At 38.9% G+C, this 25,654-nt stretch overlaps 1 protein-coding gene across 12 annotated transcripts in view; it reads left to right on the forward strand.

Moving 5' to 3' along the window:
- Positions 1 to 25,654, forward strand: part of LOC122118113 (ankyrin repeat and KH domain-containing protein 1) — a 141,658-nt gene that overhangs the window by 52,923 nt on the left and 63,081 nt on the right. For 6 of the 12 annotated variants that reach the window (XM_042692017.1, XM_042692007.1, XM_042692008.1 and 3 more), the window contains exons 11-15: positions 2,082 to 2,138; positions 11,296 to 11,383; positions 17,983 to 18,110; positions 18,292 to 18,435; positions 20,564 to 20,666. In XM_042692017.1, coding sequence (XP_042547951.1) covers positions 2,082 to 2,138; positions 11,296 to 11,383; positions 17,983 to 18,110; positions 18,292 to 18,435; positions 20,564 to 20,666 — 520 coding nt within the window. Of the gene's footprint in view, positions 1 to 2,081; positions 2,156 to 11,295; positions 11,384 to 17,982; positions 18,111 to 18,291; positions 18,436 to 20,563; positions 20,667 to 25,654 lie in introns of those variants that run through there. The other 6 variants (XM_042692011.1, XM_042692012.1, XM_042692018.1 and 3 more) reach the window with 3 other exon arrangements.

A 25,654-nucleotide genomic window follows, 5' to 3' on the forward strand; every position in this document is an offset into this window, starting at 1 on the left:
TCCTCATATCACAACATCCTGAGTAGCTAGGATTACAAGTATGAGCCACTGGTACCCAGCAAAATTTAAAATTTTTCTAAACTATTTTACTTTAGTCGTGTAACTATTAATAGTTTGGGAAAGGAGACCATACAATATGTCTTTTCATAAAGTTGGAGATAGAAAATTTTGTTTCTTTGATTCTTTTGAATGTTCTTGGGTAACAATGACACTTAATTCTCTAGATTTCTTTTATTCCCCTTCCTCATTTTCCTTTTTTATCCTTTTTTTCTTAAGTTTTTCCTTGACATTAATTTTTAGATACTTAAGAATATAAGTGTCTTCAGATATTTATGAATATAATTTGTCCAATTCCCTTGTCAATGCCTTCCTTCCCTCCCTTCCTCCCTCCTCCCCCCCCCCAATTGGTTGTTGGGCTTGAACTCAAGGCCTGAGTGCTGTCCCTGAGTCTCTTTCGTGCTCAAGGCTAGTGCTCTACCACTTGAGCCACAGTGCCACTTCTATTTTTGAGTGGTTCATTGGAGATAAGAATCTGATTGGGACTTTTCTGCCAAGGCTGGCTTTGAACTGCAATCCTCAGATCTCAGCCTCCTGAGCTAGGATTACAGGCGTGAACCACCGGCACCTGCCTGCCCCCTCCCTTTTTTGCGGGGGGGGGGGGGGTGTCAGTCGTGGGGCTTGAACTCTGGGCCTGGGCGCTGTCCCTCAGCTCAAGGCAAGCACTCTACCACTTGAGCCACAGCACTAGTTCCGGTTTTCTGGTGGTTAATGGAAGTTCAGAGTCTCACAGACTTTCCTGTCTGGGCTGACTTTGAACCACGATCCTCAGATCTCAGCTTCCTGAGTAGCTAGGATTACAGGTGTGAGCCACCGCTAAAATAATATCTTAATTCATTTCTAATTTTGTAGAGACTTCTTGATAAACCGGTTCCATGGTGGATTCTTTTTGCTTATTATTTTTGCTTGAATAATATTTGTTTGCTAAAAGTAATATGGAAAGGATCAAAGAGAAGAAGTAAGTCTTGGTAGTTTCTTCATATCATACAAGTGTCTTGAAATACTTTCTTACTAAATCTTTATCATAGGAACATGCATTCTTTACAGTAAGTATACTACTTAGGTAGGAAATTGGAGTCACTCTGTTAGTGGTGGGGAACCTTTTTTTTGGATATTTCTTTTTTGTCACTTAAAATGTCTGTTAGAATTATGGATAATTTAATATTAACTTATATTGCTATAAAAAAAAACTTCTAGATTTATTGACACTCTCAGACCAAATGATTTCACAGGACTTACAGGGCTGATAGATGTTCTCCTTTGCAAAGCCCTCTCTAGGCCACATTTCCTTTATTTGGAGACTTCATATACTCTATAGTCAGTGACTAAAAAGCACTAAGTACCTTTACAATGAAGGAAAAAGCTACATTACTGTTTATATTACTATATTTACCAATTGTGTGTGTGCATGCGCGTACGTGCGCATGCGCGGGCACACACATGCGCACGTGCATGTGTATGCATGTGCGTACTGTTGCCAGTACTTGAGCTCAGAGCCAGAGCTTACCTGGATTTCTTCCTGACATTTGACGCTCCACCACTTGAGTCCAGCACCATGTTGGCTAATTGGAGATCTAGCCTCGTATTTTTCTGCTTAGTCTTGCTTCAAACTTTAGTCCTCCAGGTCTTATCAGCCTCCTGAGTTGCTTGGATTACAGGTGTCAGACAGTAGTGCCCAGCTTTCCCTTCAGCTTTTCACATTCCCTAAATCTCTTCCATCTTTCTTATCCTTGGTTAAATATTCTTAAGTCGTGTTCTCCAAGGATGAGTGCAAATAATTCAGCAGAATTATATTTTACATGAGATGGTTTATATTGAAGTTTTATTTAAAACCTCATTATCATAGCCTTAAAAAATCAAATTCTGCTCAGGAGATCATAGTCTTTACAGATAAGGATCATTTTAGTTGAAGTTTCTTAGTTAATAGAAACCAGCACTTGAAGTATTGATCACAGGGTCTTCATGGCCAAATGTGATTTTCATTTTGGAATAAGTTCCGTGAGTTCTTCTTTTTCCTTTCACAGGACAAGCAGGAGGACATGAAGACTATTTTGGAGGGCATAGATCCGGCCAAGCATCAGGTGAGGGTGGCCTTTGATGCTTGTAAGCAACTACATAAAATAGGTGTTATAGGTAACCAGAACTGTGGATATCAGAATTCCAGACAAAAAGTTCTAGGACCTTGATGGATAACAAAGGAAAGCTTCTTCAATTACAAAAAAAAAAGAAAAAGATTTTATAAATTCTCAATAAATTTTTATTACTAGTAGTTTGTTTTCTTTCTTAGTACTCTTTCTATGTGATAGCCCTAAAAAATTTCTTAGGCCAGAATAGATCTTCTTTTGCATTATCTTTAATTGGGAAGGTTAAGATATCCCAAGAAGAAAGCCTTAGAATTTGCTCATCAAAATGTGAAATTCATGATGATATATTAGATTGTTTTGATAAGATTCTCAAGCAGCTTAATAACTTATTAGCTTTGTAAAACATTTACTATATTGTTTATGCTCTCATTTCTATAAACTAACAATCAAATTTGTCTTCTTGTTAAAATTCACTTAGTAATGCCAGATGGCTTACCCCTGTAATCCTAGCTACTCAGAAAACTGAGATTTGAGGCGTATGGTTCAAGTTCATGAGACTCCTATCTCCAATTTACCCCTAAAAAAAACCCTGGAAGTGGAGCTGTGGCTCAAGTGGTAGAGGGCCAGACATGAGCAAAAAAGAGCTCAGGGACAGTGCTTAGGCCCGGAGTTCAAACCAGCACCTAAAAATAAAAATTTGACTCAGTAATGCATGGTAGCACTCATCTGTAATCTCAGAACCTGGGTGACTGGGGCAAGAGGGTCATGAGTTCAAACAAAGCCTAGAAAATAAACAATGTTGCTGGGCATGGGTGGTTAGTGCCTATAATCCTAGCTACTCAGGAGGCTGGGATCTGAGGATTGTGGTTCAAAGCCAGCCGGGGCAGGAAAGTCCATGGGACTCCAACTAACCACCACAAAACCAGAAGTGGTGCTGTGGCTCAAGTAGTAGAGAGCTTGCTTTGAGCTGAAAAACTGAGGGACAGCACCCAGGCCCAGAATTCAAGCCCTATGACTCAACAAAATAAATAAACAAACAAACAATATAAACTGGTCATTGGTGATTCGTGCTTGTAATCATAGCTACTCAAGTGGCTGAGATTTGAGGATCACAGTTTAAAAGCAGCCCAGGCAAGAAAGTACGTGAGACTCTGATTTCTAATTAACTATTAAAAAAAAGGGCGGGAGGGGGGGAAGCCAGAAGTATAGTATAGTTCAAGGGGTAGAACACTAGCTTTGAGCAAAGACACTCAGGGACAATGCCCAGAGCCTGAGTTCAAGTCCCAGGACTGTCACCAAAAAACCCAGGGTCTCCTATTATAACATTCTTTTTTGTTTTAAATTTAAAATTTAGGGCTGGGAAGGTGGCTCAGTGGTAGAGTGCTTGCCTTACATGCCTGAGGCCCTGGGTTCGATTCCTCAGCACCACATAAGCAAGAAGAAAAAAGCCAGAAGTAGTGCTGTGGCTCAAGTGGTAGAGTGCTAGCCTTGAGCTGAAGAGCTGAGGGACAGTGTCCAGGCCCAGAGTTCAGGCCCCACTACCGGACCCAAAAAGCAAAAATAAATTTAAAATTTATATTTAAGTATTTTAAAAAACCAGTAGGTATGTATATGTGTATGTGTGTATGTATATATGTATGTATGTTTTTTAAAAAACAATGTTCAAAAACTCTGGTATTTACTCAACTTGCTTGCTCTGTTGACACTGTACTGCTTAAGCACAGTTCTATTCCTATTTTTTGCTGAATATTTTGGACATGAAGTCTCTCAGGCTGGCTTTGAGTCCCAGTCCTTCGGATCTCAGCCTCCTGAGCACCTAGAATTATAAGCATGAACCACCTGTATTCTTCCTATTTTTTCACTCTAAAATTGACTTTTAGGAAGGTAAATATTTGAAAAATGTTCTTTTCTCTTGATACAAATGTATGAATTGGGCTAGGAAGGTGGCTCAGTGGTAGAGCGCTTGCCTTGCATGCCTGAAGCCCTGGGTTCGATTCCTCAGCACCACATGAGCAAAAAGAAAAAAGCCGGAAGTGGCGCTGTAGCTCAAGTGGTAGAGTACTAGCCTTGAGCTGAAGAGCTGAGGGACAGTGCCCAGACCCAGAATTCAGGCCCCATGACCGGACCCCCAAAAAACAAACAAACAAACAAATGTATGAAATTTGTTCCTGAAGTTTTTAAAAGTAAAATGCTTAATAACTATTGTAATCTAAAGACATTTGTTTAAACTCAGGAGCTGTTCTAAATTTTTTAGTTAGGGATAAGTTGTACATGAATCACAACTTAGGTCAGCTAACATAAGCTTCTTAATATTGACCCACTCAGTCACAATGCCTATTTAATATCTTCATTATTGGCTTATTGACTAAGAATGTATGTATTCTGCTTTATTTAAGTAAATACATTTATTTCACAAAATATTACTTACAAGTGAGAATTTTTACTGTTTATCTAATATTACAGCTTCCTACCAAGAATATAAAGCTGAATCAGGCACAAGTGGCTCACTCCTGTAATCCTAGCTATTCACAAGGCTAAGATCTGAGGATCACAGTTTGAAGCCAACCCTGGTAGAAAAATCTGTGAGAAATCATCTTCAACTAACCAGCAAAGAAACTGAACCTAGAGGCATGGCTCAGGTGGTAGAGTACCAGCTACAAGTGAACAAAAAAATCTGAGCAAGAGCATGACAACATAGTCTCTCTGAGCTCAAATTCTAGTACCAGCACATACATACCAAAAAAAATTATAAAACAGGTATTGTAGCTCAGTGAGTACATATGCTTAGTATATGTGAGACCCTGGGTTCAATCACTAGTATTGCAGTCATGGAGAAGAAAGTAAAGCTAAGTGTTATTTCAGATAAAGTTCTTCTACCTGGATTTTATCAAGGAAATACAATTATAAGTCTTTATATCTACAAGTTTCTAAAATATGTGTGTTTTTTGTTATTTTGTTGTTGTTTTGTGATGGTCCAGGGATTTGAACTCATGGCCTAAGCACTATCCTTGAGCTTTTGTGTTCAAGGCTAGTACTTTACTACTTGAGCCACAGCTCCACTTCTGGCTTTTTAAGAGTTAATTAGAGATAAGAGTCTCATGGACTTTGCTGCCCAGGCAGGATTTGAACCAAAATTCTCAGATCTCAGCCTCCTGTGTAGCTAGGATTACAGGCCTGAGGCTACCAACACCTGGTTCTTGCCACCTCCTCCCTCCTCCTCTTCCTTCCTCCTCCCTCCTCCTCTTCCTTCCTCCTCCTCTTTCCTCTCCCTCCCTCCCCCTCCTCTTCCTCCTCCCCCTCCCCCTCCTCTTCCTCCTCCCCCTCCCCTTCCCCCTCCCCTTCCCCCCTCCCCCCTCCCCCTCCCCCTCTTCCTCCCACTCCCACTCCTCCCCCTCCCCTCTCCTCCCCCATCCCCCTCCCCTCCCCCTCCTCCCCCTCCTCCCCCTCCTCCGCTTCTTCCGCTTCTTCTTGGTTTGTGATCCTAGTTTTAGGGATTCTGTGTCAGCAGATCTGAAGTCTTTAGTCTGCATTTTTACTGACATCTCTGGAGACTGTGATGACAAAGTTCTCAATACTCTACGTATTGAGACATTGCTACAGTCTGCATGGAGTTCTTTTCTTTTTTCCATCTTTGCCTATATTTAATCATTGTTCTTTAGACCAAACTAAACTTGGTTTTCTCTGCTATTGCAAATTTTAAGAAGAGTGCTAAATACAAGCAGTAGATACAGTGCTTCCTAATCTTTATTCTATCTCAATTCTCCTGAAAAATGAATATGATCGGTAAGAGCACATCACAGAACCTGGCACTGGTGTCTCACCCCTGTAATCCTAGCTGCTCAGCAGACTGAGATCTGAGGATCACGGATCAAAGCCAGCCGGGGCAGGAAACTTTGTGAGACTTGTCTCCAATAAACCACCAGAAAACCAGAAGTGGCGTTATGGCTCAAGTGGTGGAGTGCTAGCCTTGAGTTGAAGAGCTGAGGGACAGCACTCAGGCCCAAAGTTCAAGCCCCAGGACTGACAAAAAAAGAAAAACTCAAAAATCAAAAAGAGTAGGTTACAAAGGTAGTGATTAACATACAGTAGTAGGTTGGAAAAATAGAACATGAGAAAGTGTTAGGGGCCACTAATCAATCTATAGCTTTAAATAATCTTTCCTTTTCCTGTGATTCTGGTCATTCTTCCTAGAAAATGTCCTCCCTCCAAGCCCAAAGACACTACCTCTATTATCTTTGGTGACAAATGATGGTGATTTTAAGGGAAAAAGTGTATTTTAAAGAAAATAAACTTAATTTAAAATTAAATCTTGATATCTGAAGGAGGAATATTTTTTTTCTGTCTTATAGTGCTTTTTCTTAGAGTCAGAATTTGCAGTCTTCATGAATTACCTATTAGGGAGCTGATGAGCTTCAGTATGCACTATCATTACATTTCAGCTACTAGTGATTAAGTTACCTTAATTAACTTTAAATATGACTTCTTAGTTTTTCTAATATTAACTTTTTATTAAAGAATAACAGCAGCATATGTTGGTGCAGCCCATAATCTCAGCACTTGGGAACCTGAGGGGGAAGGATCATGAGTTTCTGGCCAGCCTGAGCTACATAGTGAGACCTAGACCTTAAAAAAATAAAATGTAGGGCTGGGAAGGTGGCTCAGTGGTAGAGCGCTTGCCTTGCATGCTCAAGGCCCTAGGTTCGATTCCTCAGCACCACATAAGCAAAAAGAAAAAAGCCGGAAGTGGCATTGTGGCTCAAGTGGTAGAGCGCTAGCCTTGAGCTGAAGAGCTGAGGGGACAGCGCCCAGGCCCAGAGTTCAGGCCCCACGACCGGACCAAAAAAAAAATAATGATAAAATAAAATAAAATGTACCTGGGCACAGGTGGCTCATGCCTGTAATCCTACCTACTTCAGGAGGCTGAGATTAGAGGATTACAGTTCAAAGCTAGCCAGGACAGGAAAGTCTCCAATAAACTGCTCAAAAAAACCTCCCAATAAACTACTCAGAAAAAGCCAGAAGTGGTGCTGTGGCTCAAGTGGTAAAGCACTAGCCTTGAGTACAGAGAGGCTCAGGGACAAAGCCCAGGCCCTCAATTTAAGCCCCAGGACCAACACATACACACACACAAAGTGTGTGTGGGTGGTGATTCAAGGATAACATATATGCAGTTGCAGATATTTTCTGATCTAAAGTACCTGTAAAATACAAAAAATTCTCTGAATAATGGTTTTATTTTTAACCACGTTCTCTTTTTCTAGGTTACTGTATTTTGAATTTTTTAAAGCTATCTCAAGGTTGTTTAAATATAAAAATAATTTACTTTCAATCAAGAAGATGAAGTCAGGGTGGGAAAGTGGCTTAGTGGTAGAGCGCTTGCCTTGCATGCATGAAGCCCTGGGTTCGATTCCTCAGCACCACATAGGCAGAAAAAGCCGGAAGTGGTGCTTGAGCTGAAGAGCTGAGAGGGACAGTGCCCAGGCCCAGATTTCAAGCCCCATGACGGACAAAAAAAAAAAAAAAGATGAAGTCAGTGTTATTATATTTGGAAACTTCTCTGCTTAGAAATCTTTCACTATATGGGAATGATATATATATACATATATGAGAAAAATTAATCTAATACTGTGTAGCTATGTCCAAAAATAAGATAAGACTTCCAAGTTTACTACTATTAAGTTTTTAACTTTCTTCTCTGACCTAGTAAAAATAGATCAATACTTTAAAACTGTACTATGAGAGGGAAGATTTGAGCAGTCAGTTATGCTTAGGTTCTTGTTTGGTAAATTGTTCAATCACATTATTGTTGTAGACAATATGTATACAATAGTGAGAAAAACTGGACATGATTGGATTGCTACTGTCAGATTTTACTGTATAGTAGAGGAGACAAGCTAGTATACAGTTGCTAATAATGCACAAACTAGTATGTGATTGTGATTTCACAAATTTGTAAGTAAACATGTATGATCTAATCATGAAGTTCAGTGAGATCTTCCTTAAAGAAATAACACTTGTTTTAAGAAGTGTAAGATAAAAGGGAGTTAGTGAAGTGTTACAAAAAAGAGAGACCAGCTGGGCACCGATGGCTCACACCTGTAATTCTAGCTACTCAGGAGGCTGAGATCTGAGGATCGGAGTTCAAAGCCAGCCCAGGCAGAAGAAGTCTATGATACTCTTATTGCCAATTAACCACCAGAAAATCAGAAGTGGTGTTGTGCTCGCCTTGGGCTGAAGAGCTGAGGGACAGCGCACAGCCCCAGAGTTCAAGCCCCATGACTTACAAAAGAGAAAATTGAGCACATTACACTAAATACATTATTAAAAAAAAAAAAAACACACTTCATCTGGGTGTTGTTGGAGTTTGCATTATATATAGTGAAATTCTTATCTCAAAAAAATAACAAAAGAGTGGCTGGGAAGGTGGCTCAGTGGTAGAGCGCTTGCCTTGCATGCATGAGGCCCTGGGTTCGATTCCTCAGCACGACACAAGCAAAAAGAAAAAAGCTGGAAGTGGTGCTGTGGCTCAAGTGGTAGGGTGCTAGCCTTGAGCTGAAGAGCTGAGGGACAGCGCCCAGGCCCAGAGTTCAGGCCCCACAACCAGACCCCCCCCAAAAAATAATAATAACAAAAGACTCCTCAACTGTGGTCTCAACACTTGTAATCCTAGCTACTTCAGGATGCTTAAATCCATAAGATCCAAGTCCAAAGCCAGGTGGGGCAGAAAAACCCTTGAGACTCTCCAATTAACCAACAAAAATACTGGCACTGGAGGCATGGCTCAAATGGTAGAGTACAAGCTATATCAAGAAAACCAAGGAAGAGTTCAAAGCCGTTAATGGCATGTGTGTGCGTACTACACACACACACACACACACACACACACACACACACACACACACACACACACACACACACACACACACACACACACACACACACACACACACACACACACACACACACACACACACACACACACACACACACACACACACACACACCAGAAGAAAAACAACTACAACAACCAGCCATCTCGTTTTAGAATTGAATTCCAACCAGCCATCTCGTTTTAGAATTGAATTCCAACCAGCCATCTCGTTTTAGAATTGAATTCCTGTAGCTAAAGTCTAGTTTAAAACTTTCATTGAGTTAACAATCTACTCTTATTTCTTACTGTATTTTTCATAAATTATGGATTAGAGTTCTTATGTTTTGCTTGTTTTTTGTTTTGTTTTGGTGTCTGTCCTGGGGTCTGAACTCCAGGCCAAGGCACTTTTCTGAACTTTTTTGCTCAAGGTTACTGCTGTACCACTTGAGCCATAATTCTACTTCCAGCCTTTTGGTAGTTCAAAGCCAGCTCTAGCAGAAAAGTCTAAGACTCTAATCTCCAATTAAACACAAAAAGCCAGAAATGGAGTTGTGGCTTATTTGGTAGAGTACTAACCTTTAGCAAAAAAGTTTAGGGACAGCATCCAAGCCCTGAGTTCAAGCCTTTGTAAAGGCCTGCATGTGCCCAAACGTGCAAACACATGCATGCATGCGGGCGCGCGCACACACCCAAACAATAAGAATCAGACCTGGGCAGTACTAGTGGCTAATTCCTGTAATCCCAGCTACTCAGAAGGCTGAGATCTGAGGATTATCGTTCAAAGCCAGCTCAGGAAGGAAAGGACTTCTCTCCAGTGAACCACCAGAAAACTGGAAGTGGCACTGTGGCTCAAGTGGTAGAGTACTAACCTTGTATGAAAAGGCTCAGAGACAGCGTCCAGGCTCTGAGTTGAAGCTCCACAACTGAAAAAAAAAAAAAAAAAGAATCAGAACTGCAGATTCATGTTACATACATAGTAAAAGATGGGAAAAATGAAAAACATTTTATAGAAGTGAGTTACAGATATATTTCAATACTTCCATTAATATATAAAGGTTCACAGTTCTTTCATCATACAAGCAAGCTCTTCAGTGCCATTGGATATGAAGCCTTGTTAGAAGCTCTTTTAATTTACTCATTCTTGCTATCAAAGTTCATAGAAGGAATAGTTTTTCTATTTTGCCTATAACTATTCAAGTATTTAATTTCTACACATAGGTATGTTTTTCTTTTTTCACTAGACATTTGTTCTCTTTTGTTGGAGTTCTTAATGGCTTCTAATGAAAAATCAGGATCCTTCTAGTCAACTACCAGGACTATAGTTCAGATCAGTAGTTAGAAAAAAGTATCTTCCTATGGTTTTCGCAGTTCAAATGAATAGTAAGAAAAATATCTTCCTAACTGCCGGTCCCTGGTGGTTCACACCTGTAATCCTAACTATTCTGGAGGCTGAGATCTGAGGATCGCGGTTCAAAGCCAGTCCAGGCAGGAAAGACGGTGAGACTCTTGTCTTCAATAAACCACTCAGAAAACCAGAAGTGGGGCTGTGGCTCAAGTGGTAGAGTACTAGCCTTGAGCTAAAGAGCTGAGGGACAGCATCCAGGTCTAGAGTTCAAGCCCCACGACCAACAAAAATGGAAGGAAGGAGAAAGAAAGGAAGGAAGGAAGGAAAGGAGGGAGAGAGGAAGGAAGGAAAGAAAGAAGAAAGAAGCAATATATTCGTCTTGCAGCCATACTGTTAGTATCTTTTTTTTTTTTTTTTTTTGTCGGTCCTGGGGCTTTAACTCAGGGCCTGGGAACTTGCCCTAAGCTTTTTCATTCAAGGCTAGCACTTTACCAGTTGAGCCACAGCCCCACTTCTGCTTTTCTCAGTGGTTTATTAAGCATCTCACGAGCTGGCTTTGAACCACAATCCTCAGATCTCAGCCTCCTGAGTAGGTAGGATTCAGGCATGAGTCACTGGCGCCCGGCTAGTATTATCTTTAATAGTTATTATTTGGTGTAAGATTGAAGTTGCCTATAAAAGGCTCCCCATATAGAATAGATTGAAATTGCACTAGAGGTGTACACTAAAGTATAGGTAGCTATATTAAGTGCTAAATCTTCATCATTTATCATAGCATTGGTACTAAGTGCTGTTTGAAGGAATTGAGGAAGGTAATATTAAATGGCTACATTGAGTAAGTATTAAATCCTTATCATTTCATACCATTAATAGTAAGTGCTTAAAACATATTTTTACTCAGTTGGTACTGATGGAGTATTTTTCTGTTTCTTTAACAGGAGCATGAATCTGAAGGTGGAAGAACACCTTTGATGAAAGCTGCACGAGCTGGTCATTTGTGCACTGTTCAATTTCTAATTAGCAAAGGTAAAGGGGTGGTTATTTCCAAGAGACTAGAGTTACTGAAAAAAATCCTGAGCAGATACAATTTATGTTACATCTACTTTACTTATTGTTACAAGTATTGTATTCTAATATTTTGTTGGTATGTTTTGTTTAGTAAGCATAGCATTTTTGTAGTCTTATTGGCAATTTTCTGTATTGGTTTTGAGTTAGTTTTCATCACCAAAACATGTAATTCCTCTCCAAAATTGGAAAAGCCAAATGTAAGTGTCCAGCTATATATATTTTTTAATTAATTTTTTAAAAATTTTATTCTTTTATCGGTCGTGGGGCTTGAATTCTGGGCCTGGGAACTCTCCCTCAGCTCTTCAGCTTAAGGCGAGCATTCGACCACTTGGGCCATAGCACCACTTCTGGTTTTCTGAGTGATTTATTGGAGATAAGAGTCTCCCGGACTTTCCTTCACAGGCTGCCTATGAACCATGATCCTCAGATCTTAGCCTATTGAGTAGCTAGGATTACAGGTGTGAGCCACTGGCACCCGGCAGTGTCCAGCTATATTGAGGTTAATCTTCATTTTTTTAATAGCACAATTCTACTAGAGATGTGGTTAGGGATAGGTTGTGATACCGTTTGTAGTTCAATAGAATTAGCAAAGTATTGAAGGTTCTAATTTTTTGTTAAAACTCATCTGAAAATCATATTGTTATAAGAATATATTTAAGCAAAAAAGTTCAGTTGATGGATAAAAGAATTATTTTTAAGACTGTTTACTTTTAAAAAGTGAAATGCTGCCAGAAACTAGTGGTTCACACCTGTAATCCTAACTGCTTGGGTGGCTGAGATGTAAAGATCACAGTTCAAAGCCACCAAGGCAGCAAAGTCCATGAGATTCTTTGTCTTCAGTAAACTACCAGAAAAGCCAAAAGTGGAGCTATGGCTCAAGTGGCAGAGTATTAACCTTGAACAAAAGAAGCTCAGGGACAGCACCCATTCCCTGAATTTGAGCCCTACCACTAACACACACATACATACACACAAGTGAAATATTGATGAACTAATGAAAGATTGAACATATTAAATTGTATTTATAGATCAAAGTGCTGGTGTTAGTCATTTCTCTTTTTTTATATAGAATTTTTTTTTTTTTTTGAGTCCGGTCATGGGGCCTGAACTCTGGGCCTGGGCGCTGTCCCTCAGCTCTTCAGCTCAAGGCTAGCGCTCTACCACTTGAGCCACAGCACCACTTCCGGTCTTTTTCTTTTTGCTTATGTGGTGCTGAGGAATCGAACCCAGGGCCTTTGGCATTGCAAGGCAAGCGCTCTACCACTGAGCCACCTTCCCAGCCCCTTATATAGAATTTTTTTATTGTTATTAAGTGATTACATACATTTCACAAATTTCATAGTATTGTGGGATAGTGATACTTCAAGTCACAAACACATTCTAATCTTCATGTGGCAAATTGTCTTTTTTGTGGTCTATAGAGTTTATGAGTTCTATGAGCTTTGACAATATAGTTATTTCTTCCACATCGGATGATCTGTACATTTCTTTCCTTTTGCTTAGTGTCAGCTGTTCCCTCTTTTCCTCTCATTCCCTGCCCTCCCATCGCTGCCATTGAGTTGCTTAGTTTGTTTTAATCAATGTCCAGTGCAGCTGATGGGTCCCACTGTTGTATGTTTCTCTCTGGTTCTGTGTCCTCTTCCTAGTTTCCCTCCAATGTGTACCTATATACCACATATGTGGTCAGCAGCATGGAGTCATTTAGTAATGATAACAACCAGATGAGTGGAAGTCCTTTGTTTCTCCAGTCTTGTTTACTTTGTCATTATCTCCTTGCATTTTGGATTTAACATCCACATATCAGAGAGACTTTGTGCCATTTCCCTTTGCTCTTGGCTTACCTCACTCAACATGATTTTTTCTAGTTCCATCCATTTCCCTGCGAATGCCATTATTTTGCCCTTTCTAATGGCTGCATAATATTTCATTGTATAAGCCGGGCGCTGGTGGCTCACGCCTGTAATCCTAGCTACTCAGGAGGCTGAGATCTGAGGATCGCGGTTCAAAGCCAGCCCGGGCAGGAGAGACCGTGAGACTCCTATCTCCAATAAACCACCAGAAAACCGGAAGTGGCGCTGTAGCTCAAGTGGTAGAGCGCTTGCCTTGAGCTGAAGAGCTGAGGGACAGCGCCCAGGCCCAGAGTTCAAGCCCCACGACCGACAAAAAAAAAAAAAAAATTTCGTTGTATATAGGTACCACAATTTTTAGATCCATTCATCTATACTGGGGCATCTGGGTTGTTTCCATACCCTGGCTATTAGTCATTTCATTTTATTCAACATTTTATTTGTTTTGTTTTTGGTTTTTTGGGTCCGGTCTTGGGGCCTGAACTCTGGGCCTGGGTGCTGTCCCTCAGCTCTTCAGCTCAAGGCTAGCACTCTACCACTTGAGCCACAGCGCCACTTACGGCTTTTTTCTTTTTGCTTATGTGGTGCTGAGGAATCGAACCCAGGGCCTCAGGCATGCAAGGCAAGCGCTCTACCACTGAGCCACCTTCCCAGCCCTATTCAACATTTTATGTAGTGTCAATAACACTAGCATCTGCTGAAAAGTCTTAGGATAGAATGTCAAAACAACAACAACAATGAAGCTCCACTCAGGTGGTGTCATGAGAATAAAAAACTTTATATGTAAATTTTATTTTTGAGAAAACGTTGGGGTTTGAACTCAGGTCCTCACATTGGCTAGGCCATTTGCTCTACTACTTGAGCCATGCCCCAACCCCTTTTGCTTTATTTTTCATGTAGGGCTTAAAAGTTTACCCCAGCCTGTCTCAGATCTGGATTTACCCACCTACAGCTTACCACACAGCTAAGATCACAGATACAAGTTACCATGCTTGGCTTGTAAGACTGAAAAGGCTCCTTAACTTCTTGCCAGGCTGGACTCAAACAGTGATTTTCCCATTCTTCACCTCTGAAGTAGCTAGGGTTAGAATGCAAGCTACTTTGAATTTCAGTAGAACTCTTCAGTGTAGGGGCTGGAGAGATAGCTCAGTTGTGAAGCACTTCCCTGGCATGCATAAGGCCTCAGGTATAATGCCTCTTAAACACTTCAAGAAAGTGAGTCCCCTGGATTAGGAATGTGGCTTAGTGGTAGAGTGCATGCATGAATCCCTGGGTTTGATTCCTCAGTACCATATAAACAGAAAAAGCCAGAAGTGGTGCTGTGGCTCAAGTGGTAGAATGCTAGTCTTGAGCAAAAGAAGCTCAGGGACAGTGCCAAGGCCCTGAGTTCAAGCCCCAGGACTGGCATAAAAGAAAAGAAAAGAAAAGTGAGTCCCTTCCCCCTAGGGTAAATAAAACAAGGAAACAAATGCAGTATGATATTTTAATTAGGGGCTGGGAAGGTAGCTCAGTGATAGAGTGCTTGCCTTGCATGCATGAAGCCCTGGGTTTGATTTCTCAGCACCACATAAGCATAAAAGGCTGGAAGTGGTGCTGTGGCTCAAGTGGTAGAGTGCTAGCCTTGAGCTGAAGAGCTGAGGGACAGCACCCAGGCCCAGAGTTCAGGACCCACGACCGGCAAAAAAAAACTTGTTTTTAAATTATATATTTGTTTTCTTTGTAATTGGATAAATCATTGCTTATTTTCTTCATATCACTTTTTTTTGCTGCCAAAAAAGGCATATCATCATAGAATGTCCCATATAACATATTCCAGAAAATTTCTTCAGCTGCATAAAATAAATAGGTTGATAATTTTTTGAGTTCTCTTATTTTACTAAGGATAATACCTAGTTACACTCAATAACAATGTTGCTAAGAATATAATCAAGCTAGCCAGGAAAAGGAACACATTGAATATAGCTATGGGAACACTACATAATTCTCATATAAATTAATTAATTAGTTAATGAATTTATTTGTTTATTGCCAGTCCTGGGCCTTGAACTCTGGGCTTGGGCACTGCTCCTGAGCTTATTTGCTCACAGCTAGCACTCTACTACTTGAGCCACAGCACCACTTACAACTTCTTCTGAGTAATTTATTGAAGATAACAGTCTCATAGACTTTCCTGCTTGTCCTGCTTTTGAAATGTGATTCTCAGGTCTTATTCTCCTGATTAGCTAGGATTACAGGCATGAGCCACCAGCTTCTGTCTCTAAATTGTTAACATATTAAAAATAATCTCATGTTGCTAAGGATAGTCATTGCTGTCTTCTCTTTCTCAAAATTGGCTTTTGTACAATTTAGGATTATGGTTAGATACTTCCTAAAAATTATTTTATTTTCTCACATAATATTGTAGGATTATTTTTCTGTTATATAGAATAAATCTTGAATTAAAGAGCAATGAATGCTTCTGGGTCTTAACTTTCTGGTTTAGACCTTTTAAAATTATAAAAGTTAGCTTAAGCTGGGCATCAGGGGCTCATACCTGTAATCCTAGCCACTCGGGAGGCTGAGATCTGAGGATCGCAGTTCAAAGCCAGCCCACGCAAGAAAGTCTGTGAGACACTTATCTCAAAAAAAACCACTAGAAAACTGGAAGTGGCACTGTGCCTCAAGTGGTAGAGCGCTATGATCTGAATTCAGGCCCATGACTAGGACAAAAAAATAAAATTAAGCCGGGCACCAGTGGCTCACGCCTGTAATCCTAGCTACTGAGGAGGCTGAGATCTGAGGATCAAAGTTCAAAGCCAGCCCAGACAAGAAAGTCCGTGAAACTCTTATCTCCAATAAACCACCAGAAAACCAGAAGTGGCACTGTTGCTCAAGTGGTAGAGTGCTCGCCTTGAGCTGAAGAGTGCAGGGCAGTGCCCAAGCCCAGAGTTCAAGCCCCACGACTGACAAAATAAATAAATTAAATAAAATAAAAATAAAAGGCAAGGAATTTGAGTGTGACAGTGTTTGTTAAATAATCCAGAACTCTAGAGGCTGAGGCAGGTGGATTTTGAGTTTGAAACCAGCCTGGCTACACAGCAACACTCTGTTTCACAAAGAAAGAAAAGTTAACAAATTTTAATTTTCCATTAAAGCTTTCTTCAAGTTATATTATGTAAACCTATTGAACAACTTATTAAATGGCTTTAAAAATAATATATTTAGACAAGCTTCTGTTTTCTGTTTATATCCAGGTCTTTCTGACTTTCAAAATATACAATATGAGGGTTGGGAAGGTGGCTCAGTGGTAGAGCATTTGCCTTGCATGCATGAGGCCCTGGGTTTGATTCCTCAGCACCACATAAGCAGAAAAAAAAGCCTGAAGTGGCGCTGTGGCATTGTGGTAGAGTGCTAGCCTTGAGCTGAAGAGCTGAGGGACAGTGCCCAGGCCCCACAACCGGACCCCCCCAAAATAAAAAATACACAATATGAGGAATTATGTTAAATATTATCTTCAATATTTCTTAATTTATTTTCTCTACTTTGAAACCCAACTATATTATTACTTTGGATTTTTTTGTTTTATTTTGTTTTGTTTCTGGTACTAGGGCTTGAGCTCAGATCCTTGCATTTTCCTGCTTTCTTGCTCAGGGCTGGCATTCTACCACTTGAGCCACATTGCCAGTTTAGAATTGCTCCTTAACTGCAAGAGTCTTGAGGGCTTTTCTGCTTCAAATGGTTGAGATCCTCCAGATCTCAACCCCTTGAGTAGCCAGGATTGCAGCACAAGTCTAGCTTTTTGTCATTTTGGTTTGGTTTGGTTTTGGTGTTGCTGTTGAGATAGGGGTCTCAAACGCTTCTTTGCAGTAGCTCACTTGGAACTATGATCCTTCAAATCTTAGCCTTCACATAGAGTAGCATATGCGTATCACTGTGCCAACCTTATTGCTACTTTATAGAAGTAGATCAAAACAAAACATTTTGAGAGTTACATACAAATAATATTTGATGTTTACTTTAATCTGTATGTATATATTAATCTGCCAGGTGCCGGTGGCTCACGCCTGTAATCCTAGCTACTCAGGAGGTTGAGTTCTGAGGATCAAGGTTCCAAACCAGCCCAGGCAGGAAAGTCCATGAGATGCTTATCTCTAATCAACCACCTGCAAACTGAAAGTGGCCCAAAGTTCAAGTGCTATGACTCTCTCTCTCTCTCTCTCTGTCTCTCTCTCTCACACACACACACAACATATATATATATATATTCATATATATATATATATATTTAGTAATCTTAGTCTTCTAGAATTTCCACCTTAAAAGTGATATTGAATGAACAAACCACAGCTACAAGCTACAAGGTGGATGAATCTCACAAATAAAATATTGAGCTAAAGTAGCTAGACCCAAAAGAGTACATTCTATGATTCTATTCATGTAAAATTCAGAATCTAAAACTGGTTTGCAAGTCAGGATTATAGTTACCATTGGAGGGAATGGGTAGTGACCGAGAGGGGGCACAAGGCAGAGCTTCTGGTATGTGAATAATCTTCTGTTTCTTGATGTGAGTGCTGATTACAGAGGTGTATTCATTGTATAAAAACTATACACTATACACTTATAATTTCAATACTTGTGTTTATATTGTACTTTTAAAAATCTTTAAAGTGATACTGTCTGTGAACTGGCTTGATTTCAACCTTTGCTAATATTGCTGTTTTTTTTCTGAAGGTGCCAATGTGAACAGGGCTACAGCTAATAATGATCATACAGTAGTCTCACTTGCATGTGCAGGAGGCCATCTAGCAGTTGTTGAGCTACTGTTGGCTCATGGGGCTGACCCTACTCATCGACTCAAGGTATTCTTAAAAATAAATACTATATATTATAATAAAAATATGTTTGATCCCTTAATGTATAATACTTATAACTGTTTGAGGCTTGATATTATATAAGCCACTAAGAAACCAAATGTTTAGATCAACCAGACTATAAGAAGAGATTTTAAAAGAATTAATTTTGATGTCAATTCTTTCTCAGGATGGCTCAACAATGCTTATTGAAGCTGCAAAAGGTGGCCATACTAATGTTGTTTCTTATCTATTGGATTATCCAAATAATGTTCTGTCAGTTCCTACTACAGATGTGTCTCAGCTTGCTCCTCCTTCTCAAGATCAATCTCAGGTAAAATAAAGTGGACTTTCCTTGTCAATATAAATATTCTGCAAAGTGATTGACAGTTTCTGTTTAATATTAGTTTTAAGTAAAATTAGATTGATTCTGTTTCCTATTATGTATTGAGATAATTATGATCTTAGTTTTTTTTTTGTTTTGTTTTGTTTTTTTGATAGTACTGAGGTTTGAATTTAGGGCTTCACACTTGCTAGATTGGCTCTACCACTTAAGCCACACCTCCAGCCCTGTTTTTTGCTGGTTATTTTTTAGATATGGTCTCACTTTCTGCCTGAGTGTACACCTGAGTTATAATTGCCTTCTTTAGGCTTCCTGTCTCTGCTGTCATTACAAGCATGTGGCACAATGTTTGTTTTCCTCTGTGAGGATCAAGTCATGGTAACTTTTCTCCCTGGGATGACCTGGCTCTATAATTCTCCTAATGTGAGCCTATAATGTAGTTTGGGATGACAGGTATGTCCCACTGTACCCAGCTATGGGTTAAGAAAGGATCTGGATAACTTCTGTCCCAGTTGGCCTCAAGCTATCCTCAGTCTATCTCCCAAATAGGTAGGATTATAGGCATGAGCAATCTTTAACATCTACTTCTTTTTTTTTTTTGGTTCTGGTCGTGGGGCCTGAACTCTGGGCCTGAGCACTGTCCCTCAGCTCTTCAGCTCAAGGCTAGTGTTCTACCACTTGAGCCACAGCGCCACTTCCAGCTTTTTTCTTTTTGCTTATGTGGTGCTGCGGAATCAAACCCAGGGCCTCAGGCATGCAAGGCAGGTGCTCTACCACTGAGCCAACTTCCCAGCCCAACATCTACCTCTTAAATTAATCTTAGATACATGAGAAATTTCTTCAAAGGCACATAGACTTTTTTTTGTCTTGTTTAATAAAAATAGTTCTATTAAAAAACAACTTTTGCTGGGCACCAGGGGCTCATGCCTGTAATTTTTTTTCAATTCTTTTATTGTTATTAAGTGATTACATACATTTCACAAATTTCAGTGCTGTGATAGTGATACTTAGTTCAAGTCACATTCTAATCTTCATGTGGCAAATTGTCTTTTTTGTGGTCTATAGAGTTTATGAGTTCTATGAGCTTTGACAATACAGTTATTTCTTCCACATCGGATGATCTGTACATTTCTTTCCTTTTGCTTAGTGTCAGCTGTTCCCTCTTTCCCTCTCATTCCCTGCCCTCCCATCACTGCCATTGAGTTGCTTAGTTTGTTTTAATCAATGTCCAGTGCAGCTGATAGGTCCCACTGTTGTATGTTTCCCTCTGTTTCTCTCTGGTTCTGTGTCCTCTTCCTAGTTTCCCTCCAATGTGTACATATATACCATATATGTGGTCAGCAGCATGGAGTCATTTAGTAATGATACGACCAGATGAGTGGAAGTTTTTTGTTTTTCCAGTCTTGCTTACTTTGTCATTATCTCCTTGCATTTTGGATTTAACATCCACTTATCAGGGAGACCATGGCCACTTGTCTCTTTGTTCTTGGGAACGCTTGTAATTCTTGCCACTTAGGAGGCTGAGATCTAAGGATCAAGGTTCAAAGCCAGCCCTGGCAGGAAATCTGAGACTGTTATCTCCAATTAACCACCAAAAAAACAGAAGTGGCACTGTGGCTCAAGTGGTAGAGCACTTGCCTTGAACTAAAGAGCTCAGGATCAACGCCCAGGGCCAGAGTTCAAGCCCCAGGGACAGCACACAAAAAATAAAACAATCTGTAAGGTTTTATCTATGTGGGTTTGATTACAGAAACTAATAAAGTATTCTCTAAATAAAAAAAATAAATAAAACAATAATAACAAAAAAAAAAAACCCTTTAAAGTTTGTGAGATTAAGTGAGATCCTTAATCCTTTTCTACAACGTTATTCTGGGCATAGCTATGGCTAGTTGGAAGCTAGCTGGGGCAGGAAAGTCTTACTGAGATTCTTACTTCCAGTTAACCACCAAAAAGCCAGAACTGGAGCTGTGGCATAAATGGTAGAGTGCTCAGGGACAGTGCTCAGGCCCTGAGTTCAAGCCCCAGTATTGGCATACACACACAAAAATTAACATCTCTTTTATTTATGGACTTTTTACTCTTTGATCTGAGATGATTTTTTTCTGAGTTGACTTTTTAGGTCCCACGTGTACCAATGCATACACTTGCCATGGTTGTACCTCCTCAGGAACCTGACAGAACTTCTCAAGAGACCTCCTCTGCTCATTTAGGAGCACAAAAAGGTTAGTTGTTGATTTTTTTTTCCTTAAAAAAATGATACTTTTCTCACCTAAATAATAAATCTAAAACAGTTATATTGTACATGTGGCAAATTAAGGTATAAAATTCTTAGAAATGCAAGTAGCTCTTTTTAAAAATAATTTTTATTATAATATATTGTTATACAAAGGGGGTTTTGTTTGTGTCATTTTCATATGTACATACAATATACCCTGATCAAACTCATCCCTTCTCTTTCTCTCTTACTCCTCTTCCCCTTTCTTAAAACAATTTCAGCAGGTTTTATTGTTCCATTTTCATACATGCATACAGAATACTTCCATCGTATTTATCCTCATTCATTCTTATATTCTTATAGGCTACTTAATACAGGAAAGACAAATGCTATAAAAAAAAACATTGTTATCCTGTTAACATATTGCTAGATATAGTTTTCAGCTGGCACAGATGAATATACCAAAGAAGCAAACTTAATTTGTTATTATATTAAAGAAAAAATTATTATATCTTCATTTTCTATTATCATATTCATTTTCTACTTGATGATTGATTTCTACTAGCTAAACACTAGCATAAGGAAAAGAATGAAAATGTTTTCTATCTTTGTAGCAGCCATTCAAATATAAAAGATGCTTAAGAATCTCACTCAGTTTCATTTATGTAATACTGGAATATAGGAGATGAATCTGGATGTAAACCTATCTGTATGTGAACATGAAAGATTAACTATCAAAATATGTATAATTAAGATCCAAGTGACTTTAAAGACAAAGTGTATACTAAAGAGCTGAAGTTTATGAGCTCTGATTTTTTTTCCTGGTTTTTTTATTTGAAGATATAAACTATCTTTACCTAATTTTGTATCTTGTAATATTTGAGTTTTATGGAATAAAGAAAATAGGTGATCTGTAGGATTTTTAATGCTATATAAAAATTAGGGATGTAGGCCAGTGTTAAAGTACTTGGCTAGCATGCGTGAATCCCAAGAGTTGATTTCCAGTACTACCACCACCAAAACAAACAAAAATTAGCACAAGAGAATTTATAACCTAGCTCATTTAGTGTATGATGACTCTAGGCTGTTAAAATCACAATGATATGATGTTAGTATATGTTAATATCTTTAATACTGTGATTTAAGAAAAGTTGGTTAGCACCAATTAAGAGTGGCTTTTTTTCAAATTATGGCCAGATTACTTAATTTCTAAATTATTAATTTCAGACATAGAATATGTAAAGTTTCTTTGACCTAAACTATTTCTACCATTTTTTCATTGGACACTACCTATTCAGATATTTCTTATGTATTTTTATTTTTTGTTTGCTTCTGCTGTTTTTTGTGGTTTTGGGGAAGAGTTGAGATGACTATGATGTTGCTTAACTTAGACTTCGTTTGAATTTCTGGGCTAAAGCCACCTAACAGTTAAAAAGCAACTTAAACATGTATTTGTTGACAAATTTGAGCACCATAGTTAGCTGATAGCCTTTAGTAAAATATTTAAAACTAAATGCCTCTGTTTTTCTTGGTTTTTGTCTTTTATTTGGCTAAACCCTGTAGAACACTGTAAGAACATGGGCTGGGAAAAATTAGACAGACTATGTACAGAGAGGAAATAAAACATTTCAAGCTTAGATTTAATGTGCAAGAAGTAAAAGCATTTAGTACTGATTGTGTGTGTGCGCGCGTGCACGTTTGTGTGTGTGTGTGTGTGTGCACGCGCGTGTGGGGGGGGGGTGTGCGCGTGCGCGCACGCAAGCACCCATCCTGGAGCTTTAATTCAGGGCCTGGGCATAGTCTCAGAATTTTTGCTCAAGGCTAGCACTCTGCCATTTGAGCCACAACTCCACTTCCAACTTTTCTGGTAGTTAATTGCAGCTAAGAGATTCATGGATTTTCTTGCCTGGGCTGGCTTTGAACCTAGAACCTCAAATCTCAGCCTTCTGAGTAGCTAGGATTACAAGTGTGAGCCACTGGCACCCAGCTTGAGTACTTACTGATTTTTAAATTGATACTCAAGTGAGTATTTTTTTTTTTTTTGCCAGTCCTGAGGCTTAAACTCAATCCCTGGGCACTGTACCTGAGTTTTTTTGCAAGGTAGCACTCTACCACTTAAGCCATGGTGCCACTTCCAGCCTTTTCTGTTTATGTGGCACTGAGGTATCATACCCAGGGCTTCATGCATACTACACAAGCACTTGTCACGAAGCCACATTCCCAGCCCTCCTGTTTTTTCTTGTGAACTGTTTTATTATAAGTATCTATGTTTCTTCACTTTGATATTTGTTATTTTCAAAATAACATAAAACCTGCTAATGTTTTAAGGAATCTTTCATTTTACTGAATTAAGTAGGGGAGTTCAACATTTGTATCAGACTGTCATAGTACATTATGTTATGAGATCACATTCGTAAAAATCATGCATATCATAGAATATATATTACTATGAATACTGAAAAATGTTGCTGTAAAAGCACCTACTATATTATTAGGATAGACATAAAAGCCTATTTTAAACAAAGAATATTTTTCTACTTTAAATGTTTTCTTGTGTCTCTAGAATAATTTCTTTGAGTGGTAAAATTGCTGTTTAACCTTTCTGTTTTTGTTTTTTTTTCTGAATCTGTGATTGGTTTTATGTAGCATATGTGATTAAAGATGGATTGAGGGTTCTTGTTCTGTAACACTCTTTTTTATCTTCTAGCAATCTTCTTTTCAACTTACAATACCTTACTCCACTCTGTTTAACAAATGTTTTTATTCATATTCCCATCTTATTCAACTCAAATATTCCTTTTCTTCTTTCCCGTGTATATACATTTGTGTAGGCTTTTTCCGTTTTGAGTCATATCCTCCTGATTGAAGGAACTAATCTCATTGGTCTGTTGTTGGTTTTCAAAGAGTCAAGGTTCTAAGTAACATCTAACACAGGCCTTAGAATTATCTCTATAAATAAAATGTGAAACTAGCATTACTTAGCTATTATTAACTGTAGTTATAAATATTCAGATGGGAAAAGATATAACTAATGTAATTACCTATTTCTATTTATAACCAGTTTTATAAATAAATTTGGTTGTAGACAATTTACATCTAACTTACTTGTTATAATTGGTTTGACATTCTAAAAGAGAAGACTTTTATTTTTAACTCTTTAAAGGTTGTATAATTCTGGTGCTGGTGGCTCATGCTTGTAGTCCTAGCTAATCTGGAGGCTAAGATCCGACAATTGAGGTTCTAAGCTAGCCCAGTCAGGAAAGTCCATTAGACTCTTTATCTCCAGTTAACAGAAGTGGAGTTGTGGCTCTAGGTAGAGCACTGTGTGCCTTGAGCACAAAAGCTCAGGGACAGTGCCCAGACCCTGAGTTCAAGCCCTAGGACTGGCACAAAACAAGAAGTTAGATAACATCAAAATCACTTGCTATAAAGTATTTAAAATGATCTCAAGGGACTGGAAATGTTGTTCAGTAGTAGAGTGCTTGCCTAGCATGCATTAAGCCCTACACTCAATTACAAGCACCACAAATAAAATAATATAAAATGCAAAATAAAATAAAATGATGCTAGTACAAATGAAACACATCTTTAAGCCATCTTGAGAAGCCATTTTTCTCCAGTCTTCTATATAATATTTCATTGGATCTTCTTTCTGATTGGTTCGCTCTTGCTCACTCTATTCAAGTGTAGAAAGCTGAGTTTATTACTAATTCCTAGCCCTTTGTTATGATGGCTTCTCTCTTCTATTCTTATTATTGCTATTGTTTTCTGTAGGCAGTGATTCTAATGTGTCTGATGTGCATAGTCTTGGTTTTTTATAAGTTCTTAGAAAATGTTTTTAATCTTGCGTATTTTAAATTTACTTAACTCATTTTATGCTATAGATTCCATCTTGGTTTTTCACTTCTCTAACTCAATACTATTTAAAGTTCTATCCATATGTCTTTTTCTGGTTTATATTAATAGCATTGTGCTTCACCCTGCATGTTTTCTCTTGTTTTACCTGTTCTTAGTGATTGATACCAGACTGCCATTTTTTTCCCTTCTGAATGAGGACCTGTAATTCCTTACTAGAATCTTGAGATCAAAGCTTTATATTGTCCCCTTAGGAATCTGTGTGACCACTTCTTTAGGATATTATTTCCCCGTTTAGACTGTAAGCTCCTCAAGGGCAGGCTTCATGTTGATCATCTTTGTATGATTATAGTCCACAATGTCTTGATTGTACTAGGTGTTTATGTGTTTTATGAATAATTAATGGTGTTCAGGTGATGAATATAGATTACTCTGAAGGCAGAAAAAATATTATGACTTTCTAAAAAAACACATTTTATACCTGGGTGCTAATGACTGAAGCCTATAATCCAAGCTACTTGGGAGACAGAGATCTGAAGGATAGTAGTTCAAAATGAGCCTAGGCATAAACTCTAGACCTCATGCTATAGCTGAACATGGTGGCATGCATCTGTCCAGCTATGCATGAGACTGAAATCAGGAGGTTCACAGTTCCAGGCCAGCTTGGACATCTCAATCAACAGCTGGACTCAATGTCTTGTGCCTGTCATCTTTGTTATAGGAGGACTGTGGTGAACAATAGCCTGGACCCTATTTGAAAAACAATGAAGGCAAAAAGGGCTGGGGGTTTGGCTCAAGGGGTAGAGTATTTGTCTAGCAAGTGAAAGGCCCTGAGTTCAACCCCAATGCCACCAGAAGAAAGAAGACACATTGTGATTAAAGATGCTTCAAACCAAGAGGTAGTAGTGGGCACATAGTTTGTTCCTGTAATTCTAGCTACTTGAGAGGCTGAAATTGGGAGGATAATAGTTCAAGGCAAGTCTGGGCAAAAAGTTAACCAGACACTAATCTTAATAAATAAAAAGCAGAATATGTAGTGTTTGTCTATATACCAGCTACATGGGAGGTATACCAGACTGAACAAAAAAATTAAGACTAAAAAATAACAAGCAAAACAGGATAGAGGAGTGGTCAATTGGT

The sequence above is a fragment of the Dipodomys spectabilis genome, unplaced genomic scaffold (genome assembly GCF_019054845.1).
Source record: "Dipodomys spectabilis isolate Male_0828 unplaced genomic scaffold, ASM1905484v1 ptg000147l, whole genome shotgun sequence".
Taxonomy (NCBI): Eukaryota; Metazoa; Chordata; class Mammalia; order Rodentia; family Heteromyidae; genus Dipodomys; species Dipodomys spectabilis.